General features: G+C 36.8%; 2 protein-coding genes and 2 non-coding genes across 4 annotated transcripts; all 4 read left to right on the forward strand.

The window, feature by feature from the left end:
* Nucleotides 1–1,601: 1,601 nt before the first annotated feature.
* Nucleotides 1,602–10,106, forward strand: ppt2b (palmitoyl-protein thioesterase 2b). The gene is made up of 8 exons (XM_062435675.1): nucleotides 1,602–2,030; nucleotides 3,524–3,677; nucleotides 4,394–4,489; nucleotides 4,579–4,686; nucleotides 4,917–5,000; nucleotides 5,598–5,682; nucleotides 6,250–6,304; nucleotides 7,421–10,106. The coding sequence occupies exons 1-8, from the start codon at nucleotides 1,842–1,844 to the stop codon at nucleotides 7,562–7,564; spliced, it is 915 nt and encodes a 304-aa protein (XP_062291659.1). The 5' UTR covers nucleotides 1,602–1,841; the 3' UTR covers nucleotides 7,565–10,106.
* A 1,118-nt stretch (nucleotides 10,107–11,224) lies between these two features.
* rps5 (ribosomal protein S5) lies at nucleotides 11,225–15,034 on the forward strand. Its single transcript, XM_062436379.1, has 6 exons — nucleotides 11,225–11,309; nucleotides 12,566–12,669; nucleotides 12,920–13,129; nucleotides 14,155–14,283; nucleotides 14,701–14,799; nucleotides 14,923–15,034. Coding segments are annotated over exons 1-6 (612 nt in total). The 5' UTR covers nucleotides 11,225–11,308; the 3' UTR covers nucleotides 14,992–15,034.
* LOC133997087 (small nucleolar RNA SNORA3/SNORA45 family) lies at nucleotides 12,709–12,843 on the forward strand. The gene has a single exon (XR_009927241.1). It is a non-coding gene; the product is annotated as a small nucleolar RNA SNORA3/SNORA45 family (small nucleolar RNA).
* On the forward strand, nucleotides 14,473–14,607 carry LOC133997088 (small nucleolar RNA SNORA3/SNORA45 family). Its single transcript, XR_009927242.1, has one exon. It is a non-coding gene; the product is annotated as a small nucleolar RNA SNORA3/SNORA45 family (small nucleolar RNA).
* Nucleotides 15,035–15,086: the final 52 nt, after the last annotated feature.

A 15,086-nucleotide genomic window follows, 5' to 3' on the forward strand; every position in this document is an offset into this window, starting at 1 on the left:
TAAGTTTTAGGAGCAGTGGGCGGCTACTATGCAGCAGTCAGGGACAAAACACATCTTCCAAACAAAAGGCAGAAACTCACAAGTCTGTTTGGAGCATTTCAGTGGAAATCATTCAGAGATTTTCAGACAATAAATGTTACTGAATATCTTTTTCTTTTTTTTTTTTTAAAGGAGCAGACTTTAAAGGAGATCATAATGACTTTATTATAATTTATAAATGTGTTTTAATTGCTGTTCCAGGCAGTCGTTAGTTTTCATTTATATCTGTTTCTGTACATTCAGGAAACTTTATTGACTGTTTAATGTTTGAATGTTCCAATTATTTATTTTTATTTATAATAATGTTCTAATATGTGGAGAGAAAATTAAATTATCTTGGTCACAGGCACCGACAGGAGAATTAACCTAACTGAGGTGGTTTTGACAATGGGAGGAAACCCATGCAAACTGCACAGAAAGGCTCTGCTCCAGCTGGGTATCAAACCCAAGACCTCGCTGTGAGCCAATAGTGCTTACCAACAAGCCACCATATTGTTTTATTATCATATTATATCAGTGGTTCTCAAAGTGGGGTCCGGGGCATTTTAGGGGATTCAAGGAGCACCGCAGGAAAAAGGGGAATTATTTATTTTCACTATAATTAAATCCATAAGTAACATATTGACAGAAATTGTGATAAAATACTACTACTACTACTACTACTACTACCACTACTAATACTACTACTACTACTACTACTACTACTACTAATACTACTACTACTACTACCACTACTAATACTACTACTACTACTACTACTACTAATACTACTACTAGCTACTACTACCACTACTACTGCTACTACTACTACTACTACTACTACTATTACTACCAGCACTACTACTACTACTACTACTACTACTACTACTACTACTACTACTACCAGCACTACTACTACCACTACTAATACTACTACTACTACTACTACTACTAATACTACTACTAGCTACTACTACCACTACTACTGCTACTACTACTACTACTACTACTACTACTACTACCAGCACTACTACTGCTACTACTACTACTACTACTACTACTACTACTACCAGCACTACTACTACCACTACTACTACCATTACTAGTACTACTACTACTACTAATAATAATGATATACATTTTATTTATAGAGTGCTTTTGACAATACTCTCAGACGCTTTACAGAATCAAAGACAATTAAAACAATAAAACCATACATAAATAAATGAAAACACAATCAATAAAGCAATGCAGAGAAGAAAAAAGAAAAAGAAAAGAAAACATAAAAACAATCAAACATTAAAAGCAAAATTGAAACATGAATTAAAAAAAAGAAAACATCTAAATGCCAAAAGTCTTATCAAATGAGTGGGTCCGTTTTGGGGCCCGTTTCATGTAGGAAAACACTTTTATAACCCCATCTTTATATTTTTATATAACCATTACCACCTCCTCTGGGACTACGTCACAGTGTCCGATCTGCTGATTGGATGAGCTGAAACCGGACGTGACGACACCAGCGACCGTCTCACGTTTAATTTAAAACCGGAACAAACAAAGGCGACCAAAACCCCAACACAGCAGCTGCTCTGTGTTTTCCTTTTTTTTTCTTTTTTAGTATTATTTACGCAGCTAAACATAAAGGCAGTGTGGGTGTGAAACAGGGAGATTTTAAAAAATGATGGCACAACATTAACATCAGGATTTGATGTTTTTATTTTTATTTTAACAGGTGTTTTTTTTTTCTTTTTCTGCAGGATTTCACTGCATATTCTTAATTTTTGTTTTAATTAATATTATTTTTAAGTCGTTTTGAGTTCACCATGAAGGGCTCCCGTTCTGATATCAAAAGCCGGAGGAGGGGCAGCAGCAGCGGGGCAGCCAGGCTCCTCTACCCGCTGCTCGGTGCGTGTCTCTGGGCTGCAGTGGTCGCATACAAGCCGGTGGTCATTGTACACGGTCTGTTCGACAGCTCAGGGGATTTTAAAAACTTACTGACCTTCATTAACGAGGTGAGTGAAGAGAGAGAAACTGGGTCACTGTGTGTTGTTTTTGGTGCATATTTTGGGAGTCATAATGTATGTTGATTCTATTTTCCAGAGGCTTTATTTAACAGTATGTAACACTTACTGCAGGCCTTACAGCTTATATCACCACCTTATCATTGTTGTTGTTTTGGTGCATATTTTGAGAGTCATTATATTTTCCAAGGGGTTTATTTAACAGTATGTAACACTTACTGCAGGCCTTACAGCTTATATCACCACTTTATCATTGTTGTTGTTTTGGTGCATATTAAGGGAGTCATGATGTATGTTGATTATATTTTCCAGGGGTTTATCTAACAGTAGGTAACACTTGCTGCAGGCCTTCCTGCTTATATCACCACCTTATCAGCAAACCTGGACCTATATGTTGCTCCATAGGGCAGGGCAATATGGAAAAAATCGAGTTGCATGATATTTTTTAACAAATACCTCGATATCATTATTGTGACACTGTTATAGGTATGACTTTTAGTGCTTTCACAATTAGATGTATTATAGTTATCATCTGTAAAGTAGTTGTATTGATTAATTGGGTAAGAGCAAATGATATAACAGCTAGAACAATCTGTTCCAAAAATTCACTTTACTGCAATGCAACCTTTAAAACCAGAAAAAGACAACACTAATGTAATATCACAATATTACGACATCCAAAGTTTAAGATAATATCTACTTTCATATCAGGATACTGATATAATATCAATATTTTTCATTCAGCAGTAGATATAATGGTAAAATGAAGAGGTAGTTTTATGAAGGTAGTTTTTCCTGGTTTCTTGAGTTATTTGTGATAGTAAACTGATTTATCTTTGGGACAAAACAAGATATTAAAGTTAACATTTTTCACAGTTTTCTGAAAATAATCGTTTGTTGCAGCTCTAATTACTATCAGCGATAAAGATGAATTCAATTTCCTGCTTTTCCTCTTTAATTCTCCAAACGCCTCACGCCCATTACAATACACAGAGACACACACACACTGCTAGACGTGATGGAGTTGTAGATGTGGTGATGTTGCGAAAAACGTCTTGTGGTGACTGACGAGGTTAAACTAAGACTAAGTTCCTCTTTTTATGCCTCTGCTGTAATAGAAAGCTGCAGATTGAGACCAGACAGAAACTTTTGGAGGGAATAAAAAAATTCAAAAAGCAGAAATCCAGACCTCACTCTTTCCGCTTCAGTTAGTCTGTGGTTCCATCTGCTTACTAAATGGCCTAATGGATTATAAATATTTAAAGCACATCCTGATCGATAAGTACAGTAAACATCCATACTGATATTTGATAACATAGGCATGTGAGCTGAGGGTTCAGCCTTGTTGTTTAACCCTCTGTTTTGACTCTTGTAGCTGTTTTTTTGCCTCACGTGAGCATTACAAAGTTACAATCCCCCCTACAACCTTTTCATAGACCCCGATACTGAAACTATCTCCCCCTCCCCTCTCCTCTCTCCTGCAGTCTCACCCTGGAACAAATGTGACGGTCATCGACTTGTTCGACAGGAGCGCCAGCCTGCAGCCCATGTGGAAGCAGGTGGAGGGATTCAAAGAAGCTATTTACCCGATAATGCAAAACGCAGCAGAGGGAGTCCACTTTATCTGCTACTCTCAAGGTCTGTGCGAGTGAAGTAGAGACAAAATGTCATGTTTACTTTAAGATTATAAAAACAGTCCCGGTATGCTCTGTAGCTACAGTGTCATTCATGCAAAAAAACTGACGTCAGACACTGTAGTCTGTAAAATATAAATGTTGCACTCCTATATTTAAAAGTTTGGCCTTTACAAGAATAGAGAGTGTTTGTTGTTTTATTTGCTGTGTAGTTTTTATGATGCACTTCAGTCAGAAGATGGAAATTCCCAGCCAGCATTTTGTAGTTCAAACCCAGTCACTGTAAAAGACAGGAATAAATGTGTCAGCTGATGAGATTTTCCTTGTTTGACACATGTATGAGCAATTTTAGCAAGTCACAGTTGCTCTGTAAATAACTTCACACTTCAGATTTGCTAATTGTAATTTTGAACTAATTTTTAGAACGTTATGCAACGAAAAATCTAACTTAAGTGTATTTGGAAGCATATAAAAGTAGAAATAATTCATGTGTAGCCTTTACGCTGCATGTTGAGCTGCACGTCTGTGTAGGGTTGAAAATCCTCAAATTTTCCACTTGAAGCATCATTAAGAAATATTTTTCCTGCATTAACAACTTGGAAAAATCTCTCATCATGTGACACACACCTCTGTCTCCCTATCCCCCCAAAAAAACATGATTTAACCAGTGTGTAAAAAAGACTCAAGAGAAGTATTGTTGTGTTAATGTTATTATCACAGGTGGGCTGATTTGCAGGGGGATCCTCTCCACTCTGTCCAACCACAACGTTCACACCTTCATCTCGCTGTCATCGCCTCAGGCCGGACAGTACGGAGGTAGGTTCATCTTCAAAAGCTGAAAACTAAATTAAAAGCCTCTCGAGCTTGTTCTTCATGCTGCTCTCTGGCCTCTTGTTTCCTCGCAGACACAGACTACTTGAAGTACCTTTTCCCTCAGTTTATGAAGTCCAACCTGTTTCACCTCTGCTACACTGGAATAGGACAGAGGATATCCATCTGTAACTACTGGAACGGTGAGAATCTAAGAATACATACATTTTAATTTATGAAATTAAGTTATATTTCTTTGCTTGTCACAGTTTAAAATTAGATATTAAATTGACAGTTTTTTTAATCATACACATTTGACTTATTATAAGAAAAGTTGTGTGCCTCAGATTGCTTAACCTGCAGAGAAACTTCTTAAATAAGTGTTTTGTCATGCTGTTTGTTTGTCCTCCTCTTCCTCCTCCTCCTCTTCCAGACCCCCACCACAGAGACCTGTACCTGAACAGCAGTGATTATTTGGCTCTGCTCAACAGTGAGAGACCAAATCCAAATTCAACAGGTCAGCAAATTCCTTGTGGGCAAAACTCATCCACAAGTTAAACTCCTGTAACCGTCAGTGAGTGCAAATTTATCGTTATGATGCAACAGCGGCCGAGTTTGACCTCACGACTCCTAAACAGTTATCAGTGAGACGGAAAAGACTGTTTTGACTCAGAGTAATCCCTAAATTACAGTGACTTGCAGGTGCTTCTACTTAAAGTAACTTGTGATTTTATTAAAAAATATGTCAAGACTTATTTCATTTGTCATTTCATAATTGTGTAAGAAAAACTTTGTTAACTTCCCTCATTTACATTTGTTTATAGAAGAGTTTTACATCAAGGAGTGCATATTCATACAATGCATTTTCACTGTATGTAGTTGTTAACACTACTTTAAGGATTTAATTTCACAAAAGGCTTTAAATTGGTTTTGTAAGAATCACACTTCCTGCAATTCAATAGATACAATTTGAAAAGCCAAATAGTTTAACCACATAATTAGCAGTTGTATAAACATGAACACTACAATCTTTACTTTGTCCTTTAAATTGTGGGTCATGTTCATATAGGATTATACTGTTTATTCAGTGTGTTTTTTATCTCGTTAATCTCAGAGTGGAAGAAAAACTTCCTCAAAATCACAAAGCTGGTGTTGATCGGAGGCCCGGACGACGGAGTCATCACTCCCTGGCAGTCGAGGTGAGTTCCTCTTCTTAAAAAATATGTTTGTGCTCACGTTCTCTTAATCTCACCTACTGTAATTATATAGATTTAATGAAAAGTCTTTCTCACAGACAGATACATGTGGTTTTGTTGGGGGAAATAAACAATAAGCACAGGAATGAAGTACGGGCGTTGCTTTAAAATGCATTAAAATGTTTCAACCATATACAGCTTAACCTCATTAATACACAGCTGCTTTATTAGCCATAGTTGCAAGAAAATGATCCCAGCTCTAAAATGCCTTAAATGTTAATCCTGTAAAAGCCTTTAAAACACTTTCATTGTTTACAGTCTTTTCTCAGCTAGAAGCTAATCTGAATCACTTTGATTCATTCACATTAGTGGACCTGCAAGGCAGCAACCGTTTTATCCTCTTATATTATCGTCTTTGGTGCTTTAATCTGGTTTTCTACAAAGTCTCAGATGTCAGAGAGCACTTTCTGTTCTCCGTTCACGCTTTTCTACATTTTGCTTGTGGGTGATCAGATGACTCTCATGTGATGTTCTCACGCGTTCTCTTTCTCTTTCTCTCGTGCTTTTTAGTCAGTTTGGATTTTATGACGACAACGAGACCGTCGTTGAGATCCAGAACCAAGACGTGAGCGCAAATCACACCACAGACACATATATATGACACTTTTTTAAAGTTTTTTTCAATGCTTTTTGTGATCATTATTATTCAGATTTATTTTAATTCATGGCTCAATTTTATTGTCCTTTTAAGTATCTTGTTTTCAGATAAAATCCACATTTGATTAAACATATTTTTGTTTACACATATGCTTCTCCATTAGTCAGATCACAAATCTGATTGCATAGTTTTTTTGCATGCATTTGGTAAACAGCTAAAAATCCCCACAAGAAGAAGTATTTGGGCACTTTAGCGGTTACATTACAACAATAACAGTTTAGCAGGTACCTAACAATTGTGTAGAAACAACACAAACACATGATGGACTCCCTCAGCCAGACAGACCTAATTAGGGATCTGAGATCTTGTTGAACGAGACGTCAATTCAGCATCATGTTAGTGTAACTTCAGATGCTGTTATCACAGGAGGTAGCAGCCACTTCCACACATGGCTGACTGACGTAGTTACACTTAAGGATAGTAAAGTAGTTTTTTGTTGTTGGGTTTTGTGGGTTTTTTTCTTCAAATTTGGCTCAAATTGGCTTTTAGCTTTTTTTTTATAATCCGTCAGAGATACATGAAGTAGTTAAGTGTTAATGGGGTATATAATTCTTTGCTTATAAATAGATACAATACATTCAGTTGGAAAATGTGAAAATGATAATTTAGTTTTTGGCCATTTTCATTATTTTTGGACTTTTTACTGATACTTTATTATTGATTAATCGGCCAATTATTTTCTCAATTAATGCTTTGATCTATTAAATGTCCGAATATAGTGAAACATTTACATTTCAAGTTCCCAGAATCAAATGTGAAGTCCTCAGATGGGTTGTTGCATCTGACAAACAGTCCAAAACCCAAAATTAGTCAGTTTATGACAACATGTGACAAAAAAAGCTTTTTATCCTCATATTTGAGAAGTTAAAAACAGCAAAGTTTCTGCTTTTTTTCCTTAAAAATGACTAAAACAATTATTGATTTTCAAAGAAGTTGCAGATTAATTTTCTGTCAATCACAGAAAACAGCTCTATTATAAAGTAGATTAATTTAGAAAAACTTTATTTTCTTTTTTTGACACAGCTCTACTTGAGAGATGTTTTTGGTCTGAAGACGCTGGCGGCTCGAGGCGATCTGATCTTGTGTTCTGTTCCCGGCGTGGAACACATCTATTGGCACTCGAATGAGACTGTGTTCCACCTGTGCATGGAGAAATGGCTGCAGTAGAACTAAACTCTTTTACAGCACACACACACACACACACACACACAGCATCAGATCGGATAAGCTCTCGACTTCTTCTGCCTCTACAACTACTGTAAAGTTTACGCGAACATTTCTGGATTTTCTCTCGAGAGCGTAATCTTTTTTTTTTTTTTTTTTTTGATTACATCTCCTTGAAATCAAACGGCAATCAGACAGTGTTGCCCGTTATTTTAAAGGTAACATTTTCGTTGTACTTTCTGTCGATAGGGTTTGTTTCTGTAGGTCTTTTTTCTATGTTATACTCGCATGTTTAAATACTGGGTTACTCGTAAATATGTATTTCTAACCATTGTGGTTGCTGCTGGAAAAATTCAACCTGTACGTGTGTTAGCTGAAGGATTTTTTTCCTTCAGAAGAGAGAAACGCAAGCTGTTCAAAGCCTCAAATTTAAACACTTCCAGAAACTTGGTGCAAGATTAATCGCTGCTATGTAATTAAAACAGAAAAAGGGAACAGAAGAGTAAATCAGGTTTATTCCCAGGTCTGTATTAACCCTTACATACTGTTTGTGTCAAATTTTAACCCATTTTGACAATTGAAAGCAACACAAACACCATAAAATAACCAAAAATAAATTACTATCCTGGAGCCTGAATTTGCATTTATAGGTAAAAAAGCTCTGTATTGAACTCAAACGGTCTCTTTCTGCAGCCCCTCAGTGGGTGTGTGTGATGTCAGCTCGATAGAAAAGTAGAAAAAAACGTCACAAACGAAGCGTTCAGAGCAGGTTGAAAAGCTTTTGACTTGCAGGGAGCATTTCTGCTTAAAAGTGTTGGAACTTTAACCATGTTTAACACGGATACCCAACATCATAACAGTATAGAAATAACAGAAAACCTGACAAAGGGATAACGTGTCCCCCTTTAAAAGGAGCACTCCAGCAATTTATTATTGTTTTAATGAAATTTAGGAGACTTGGTAGAGATGAAAGGAAGTCAGAAGCTCCCAAGTTTTTATTGTTACAGTTTAACCCACAAGGTGTTGATGCGTTTAGGGTCAGGTGTGCACAAGGTCCATCTTTCTTGACCTGCTGGGGACACATTAAAAACAGGAAAGTCAAATATAATTGGTGAGAGGTTGAGACATTCTTGACTTAAAATGCTGAGTTTGGTTGCAGTTTCCATAACGCTACTCAGTAGCATGTTTAATATCTTTCCTGCTTGGTAAACACACAAAAACTCCTTGCCTCCAGTTTTTTAATGCAGGCTTTTTTCTTTTTTTGTTTAAAATGTGAAGCCTCAACCTCACACTGTGGTACACCTGATGACATCACCAGGGTTATTTTCTCAGATCTGTCCGTCCGAGCTTTCCCGAGCAACCTGTTGAGATCTTTATTTGTGAAAACTTGTGGAGTGGACCCTAACCCCCCCTTTTCATGTTTGTGCATTTCAAGTGTTGACTCCATTTACATACATACAATATATCCATGTGTGTGTCTGTGTGCGTTTTGGTCACACATACCTCAAAAAAGAAAAACGCACCGCACATAACACAACAGTGCCTGAGCGACGTTCTGTCATCTTGTCTACATGTACAGACTCACTGCCCTGCTCATCTTTTGATGCAGTAATTTATATCTTTTTATTCCTTTTTAATCCTGGGAATCATGTTTTCCTGTTTTTTAGTTTTAGCATGTACATATATAATCATGGATATCATGTTTAATGTCATTATCATGCAGTGCTTTAGAGCCATAGTCGCTTGAGTAGATTAAGCCTTAAACTTTTCCCCTTACATGCCTCAGTGTTTCATGTCTCATACCGAAGTGCTATAATACGCTGCCTTTTGTGAGGGTGCTAAAAAAAAAAGTAAAAATAAGTGGATGGAGAGTTTTGTGCAGAATAGTCGGAGAGTGGCAGCGCTATATTAGTGTTTACTTGTCCACCAAACTATTGTTCGTGGCACTATTTACCTCCCATCGCATTTAGATATCTCAGGCGTTTTAGCGACATCTCTGTTTGTCTGTCTCTGTTGTAAAAAAAAAAAAAAAAAAGGGATCGGTTTTTCTCTTTAACTGTTTTTTTTGCATTTTATTGGATGTTTAATGGATGTATTTACAGATGTTACAGAGAAAAAAGAAATATCTGTTGTGTGATTAAAAACAAAAAGCGAATACGTAACTATTTGAATCAGCAAAGTAGGCCTTTGTGTTGCACAATATTTTTGCCTGATGAGGGAAAAGGACAAAAATGACAAAGATGGAATGATATTGTTGTTTTAGAGCTGTTAAACTTTCAGTATTATTTTAATATTCTTGTAGTTCTTCTATCATGTATATGCTTGTTCAAATTAATTAACCTAACTTCCTAAATTGTGGATTTTAAGGGATGTCCTCCTCCTACTATGTTCATTTTGTTCTTGCTATACAAATGGTAAATGTGGAAATGGACACTTGTTTTTTTAAAACTCAAACAGAAGCAGAGCTATTTTGACTATTTGTGTCCTACAATTTGTATAGTCTGTGATCTGCCAATATAAAAGGTGTCAAATGTCATTTCCTCATTAAAAGACAGTTTTGAACATCTGTTTCTAGTATTGTGAGTATTCTTTTTTTCTTATTTACATAAATGTTTACAGTATACTTTTCTGTAAATGTGTGTTCTGTATGTTACTTCATGATAGGCTACTTCTGCAATTGTAGTGTTTATTTTCCAACATTAAAATGTCCCATTCAGTCTTAATGCTTAAAAATTAAGGGATAAAAATGTTGATGTTACAAATGACTCTTTGTCAGTATATATTATTTGATATTCCTCTCAAATATCACACTGGTATCGACCTCAAAGATCCAGTTTCAGTTATATCCTTCTTCAGTTATATCCTTCTCACAGCATGTGTCATGGTTATATAATAGGATGCAGGGCTGCAAACAATGATTATTTTCATTGTTGATTAATCATAAAGCCCACGATGATGCCCTCAAATGTTTAGTTTTGGCCCGATCAACAGTCCACAAACCAAAGATATTCAGTTTAATGTCATAAAAGACTGAAAAAACAGCAAATATTTACATTTCAGAAGCTGGAATCAGAGAATATGGATATTTTTCTCTTAAAAATTGAATAGATTATGAAAATAGTTGGTTATTACTTTCTTACATGCAGCATTGTAGCAAATACATTTTATTAAACTAAATTTATATTTTGCACATATTTGTGAAAGTGGAAGGTTTTAGGATGTGGGAAAGACTGTTTCCTGATAAAATGTATTGCTGCAGCATTGCACAAATTAGGTGGGATGGAGTATGGGGATGACAATATTTGTAAAATTTCATGAACTGGTGTTTTGACTTCTGTCATTTATTTAATGTATTGTTCCACCTACCTGCCCAGGGACTATGGGCGGAAAATACAACTTTTGCCAAAACTTGACACATGTTTTATTGTGCACTGTGCCTGTCTAAATAAAGTAAAATTATAAATTACAAAATTACTTCGTCCTGCATTTTATAAATAAAATTATGTTTTTCCTCCATTAATAAGCGTATTTTTTTAACTTATTTAACTTCTGCTCCACTTTGACGGTCTTGCAAAGTTAGTTGTCGCCTAAAACACGTGGTCATTAAAAAAAAAGAAGAATATACTACAGTTCCCGGCATGCATTGCACACCGGAAGTATCCGGCAGCTCGACCGGATATGTGCGCACGGCGCCGCGTGAAGGCCCTTTTCCGTCTCTGAGAAGTGTGGAGCAGAACAGCAGACACAAGTGAGTCCAAAAAACACCGTTTACTCGCCTCATACACCTCCAAAAACATTACAGTGTAGAATATAAGTAGTGGAACCGATTCTGTTCCTCGACAAATACGAACTAGACGTCTCAGTTTTGTTAAAATGTGTTTTTATTTCCTTTCAATGTGCCGAGCGATCACAGCGTTAGCGTGCGGCTACTCTGTTAGCACATGTGGATGCAGCACGTTGATGAGACAACTCGTTAGATATCACACTCAGACCTTAATACACACATTATTGCTATAGTTTAATCACAATTAGTATCTGCATTATGTTAAAAAAGACAGTCAGTGTTAAATAACTTAGGAAGTAGGTTCTTTTTAAAGGTTTGTTAGCTGCCATGGTTGAATTTAATGTTAACTAGGCTTCATCTCAGGCCTTGTCTCATAATTTGACTTTATCCTAAATTATCAAGTCCTCACCCCACATTCAGTCATACCTGGCACGTTATGTGGAAGTAATCTAATAGTGACCACATCATATTTCCATCCTAATGTCATATTTGTGTCTAAATGTTGCTTCTAACATTGTCTCATTAGATGTAGAAGCGGTAGAGCTAAAGCTTTGTATTACGGACACTAAACCAAGGTGTAAAATCAGTGTAACTATCAGATTAAAGTAATTTATCTTAACACGCTATTTTGTTATATAGACGAGCAGCTAAAAAGTTATAGTAGTATTTCATCTTTAACAGCGGGAATACCTGCTGATGTGTGGCAGTTTCAGCTTGACTTAATATCAACATGTCTAATAATCAATACTGGAATATTGACTTGATAAAGATTGTATAAAAGTTATCTCGACTTATCCAGATTTCTGAAGTTTTAAGCTTTTAGAGCATCAGAAAACACATCTTAATTTCATCATTAGAGAATCTGAAGTTTTGTAAATGAAACCGATGTGCAGAAGAAAAGGGAGGCACCCAAATGTGTGAATGTTAAAACTACATTTTCTCATCTGAAGAAGAATACCTTAAAATGTGTGAGTTTCGACTCAACATCACCATGCAGTTTAATCTTCAATACTAGAAGATCGATTTATTGACTGAAAGTTATCTCAATTAATCCAGCTATCGGACTTGTTAGACATTTCGGAGTATCAGAAAACACATCTTGATTTCATTATTAGAGAAGCTGAAGTTGTGTGTAAATGTAAGAGAAGCGAGGCACCCAAATGCCTGAATGTTGATTTAAAACTGCATTTTCTAATCTTAAATATAATCATCTTTCTTAGTGACTGAGTGGGAGACTGCCCCCGCCGTGGCCGAGACCCCTGAGATCAAGCTCTTTGGCAAGTGGAGCACAGATGATGTTCAGATCAACGACATCTCCCTGCAGGTGAGCGTCGTCACAGATCTGCTGTTGAACTGTTCATAAAGCGAGGCTAGAGTCACGCCTTGATATATCCTGTTATCCTGGTGTGCTAGAGTGCTCGTAGAGGAAAATCGTCTTTGCTTATTCATTGGCTGCAGTCTTGTCGTGACCCAGCCAATCACCAACTCAGACACATGATCTCTTTGTATATAACTCCTAATTCAGTGTTTAACTCTGTAAATTACAACGCCTAAACGCTGTCTATTTGCTCCAGGATTACATTGCTGTGAAAGAGAAGTACGCCAAGTACCTGCCACACTCTGGGGGACGTTATGCCGCCAAGCGTTTCCGCAAGGCCCAGTGCCCCATCGTGGAGCGTCTCACCAACTCCATGATGATGCACGGCCGCAACAACGGCAAGAAGCTGATGACAGTGCGCATCGTCAAGCACGCCTTCGAGATCATCCACCTGCTGACCGGAGAGGTACGGGCCACGTTTAACTGAGTGTGTGGCAGCATTTAGACGACATCATCCGATCGACAGTGATGTTCAAAGAGCAGACATTGAACCATACACTACAGCAAAGGGTGAACAATGGAGTAATTGCTTTAAATACATATTATGGAGCAGGTTTTTGACTTAATACACAATAACTAGTAATACTAAAAAAGAAAGTAATTGTGCCATAGATAAAAACTAAGCTTTAAGGCTGTAACAATTATTTTCATCATCAATTAATCTGCAGATTATCTCAATTAATGGTTTAGTCTATAAAATATCAGACATTAGTGGAAAATTGCCTGTTGTCCTCCAGGTTTTCCTCCAGGTTTTCCTCCACCCAAGATGATATCTTCAGATGTCTTTTGTCCAATCAAAAGTAAAAAACTCTAAAATATTCAACCTACAATAATATAAAAATACACTAAAGAGGGAAAGTTTTACATTTGAGGAGCTTGAACCATCAAAACATTATGCATTTCTGCTTAAAGAGTGACTGAAATGATTAATTGGCTAGTACAAAATGTGTTGGTCGTGTTCCAAAAACACTTTACTGCACCTTAAACAGGATGTCCTTGTTTTGAGGACAAATTAGAATTAAATAGAAAAATGCAAATCAGCTGATTGTATCTGCCTCACAAAGTCAAATCAAAAAGTCTGAAACAGAAACAAATTATTTTGCTGTTGACTCTTTTATACTCAGTTTTTCTTAGACTTTTGTAGACTTTAAATATGTTTTGAATAGATTTTTAAATTGCAAAGGGAAAGAAACACCAATCATGGCACACTTCACTGGTCTGAAGAGTCCCAGTTGGAGAAATGTGATGTCATATTTCTGTACACCAATCAGGGTTTAGCAACATTTGCCTCATAAATAGTGAACACTACTAAAGTAGGATGTCTTTTCCAAACCACCTTTTTAATTGTTGCTCACTGTAGTCAAATATTTAATGTTAGAGAAATTACAGTTTTCAGGGGCTTTAATGCTGTTCCCACTTTCCTGCCTGCAGAACCCCCTCCAGGTCTTGGTGAATGCCATCATCAACAGTGGACCCCGTGAGGACTCCACCCGTATTGGTCGTGCCGGTACCGTCAGGAGGCAGGCTGTGGATGTGTCCCCTCTCCGCAGAGTCAACCAGGTAACGTGACGCTTTTTATTTTACTCCCACTTCATTTGTCTTTTTTATGTCTTGTTATTTTAGAGTTTATATATTGAATAAAACAGTATAATTCCAAGTCATTATATAAAAAGTCTTTAATTATGCTTGAACCTACACTTTTATACCCTGAATTGTTATTAAATGTTTCTATGACTGTTTCATGTGTTAAGCGAGGCTAGAGTCACGCCTTGATATCACCTGTTGTCCTGGTGTGCTAGAGTGCTCGTAGAGGAAAAACGTCTTTGCTTATTCATTGGCTGCAGTCTTGTCGTGACCTAGCCAATCACCAACTCAGACACATCACCCTACTGTACCACTTTGTTTATTTAATTCATTAAAGTTAATTTGTCAGCGGATCTCACCCACTAATGTCTCTCTCTTGCTCGTCTTTACCAGGCCATCTGGCTGCTGTGCACAGGAGCAAGAGAAGCTGCTTTCAGGAACATCAAGACCATCGCCGAGTGCCTGGCTGATGAGCTGATCAACGCAGCTAAGGTAACTTTAATGTCTGAGTTATAGGGTGGAGAAAAAAAACCCTAAAACTTCACATTTCAGTGCTTTGTCTACAGGTAGTTTTTGAATTTGTGCTGTTATTAATGACTTTTCTCTCTTTTTCAGGGTTCATCTAACTCCTACGCCATCAAGAAGAAAGACGAGTTGGAGAGAGTTGCCAAGTCCAACCGTTAAACATGTTTGCTTTCTAACAAAAATAATAAATTTGGAGAAACTGTCCATGTTTCCACGTGTGTTTTTTCTTAATTTCACACTTGATTTAAAATGGG

Source organism: Scomber scombrus, chromosome 16, assembly GCF_963691925.1.
Source record: "Scomber scombrus chromosome 16, fScoSco1.1, whole genome shotgun sequence".
NCBI classification, from domain to species: Eukaryota; Metazoa; Chordata; class Actinopteri; order Scombriformes; family Scombridae; genus Scomber; species Scomber scombrus.

Coding starts and splice junctions, on each gene's coding strand:
- ppt2b (XM_062435675.1), top strand. CDS start 1,842: ATGAAGGGCTCCCGTTCTGATATCAAAAGCCGGAGGAGGGGCAGCAGC. Junction 2,031..3,523: donor TACTGACCTTCATTAACGAG/GTGAGTGAAGAG, acceptor TCTCTCCTGCAG/TCTCACCCTGGAACAAATGT. Junction 5,001..5,597: donor ACCAAATCCAAATTCAACAG/GTCAGCAAATTC, acceptor CGTTAATCTCAG/AGTGGAAGAAAAACTTCCTC.
- rps5 (XM_062436379.1), top strand. Junction 12,670..12,919: donor TCAACGACATCTCCCTGCAG/GTGAGCGTCGTC, acceptor TATTTGCTCCAG/GATTACATTGCTGTGAAAGA. Junction 13,130..14,154: donor TCCACCTGCTGACCGGAGAG/GTACGGGCCACG, acceptor TCCTGCCTGCAG/AACCCCCTCCAGGTCTTGGT.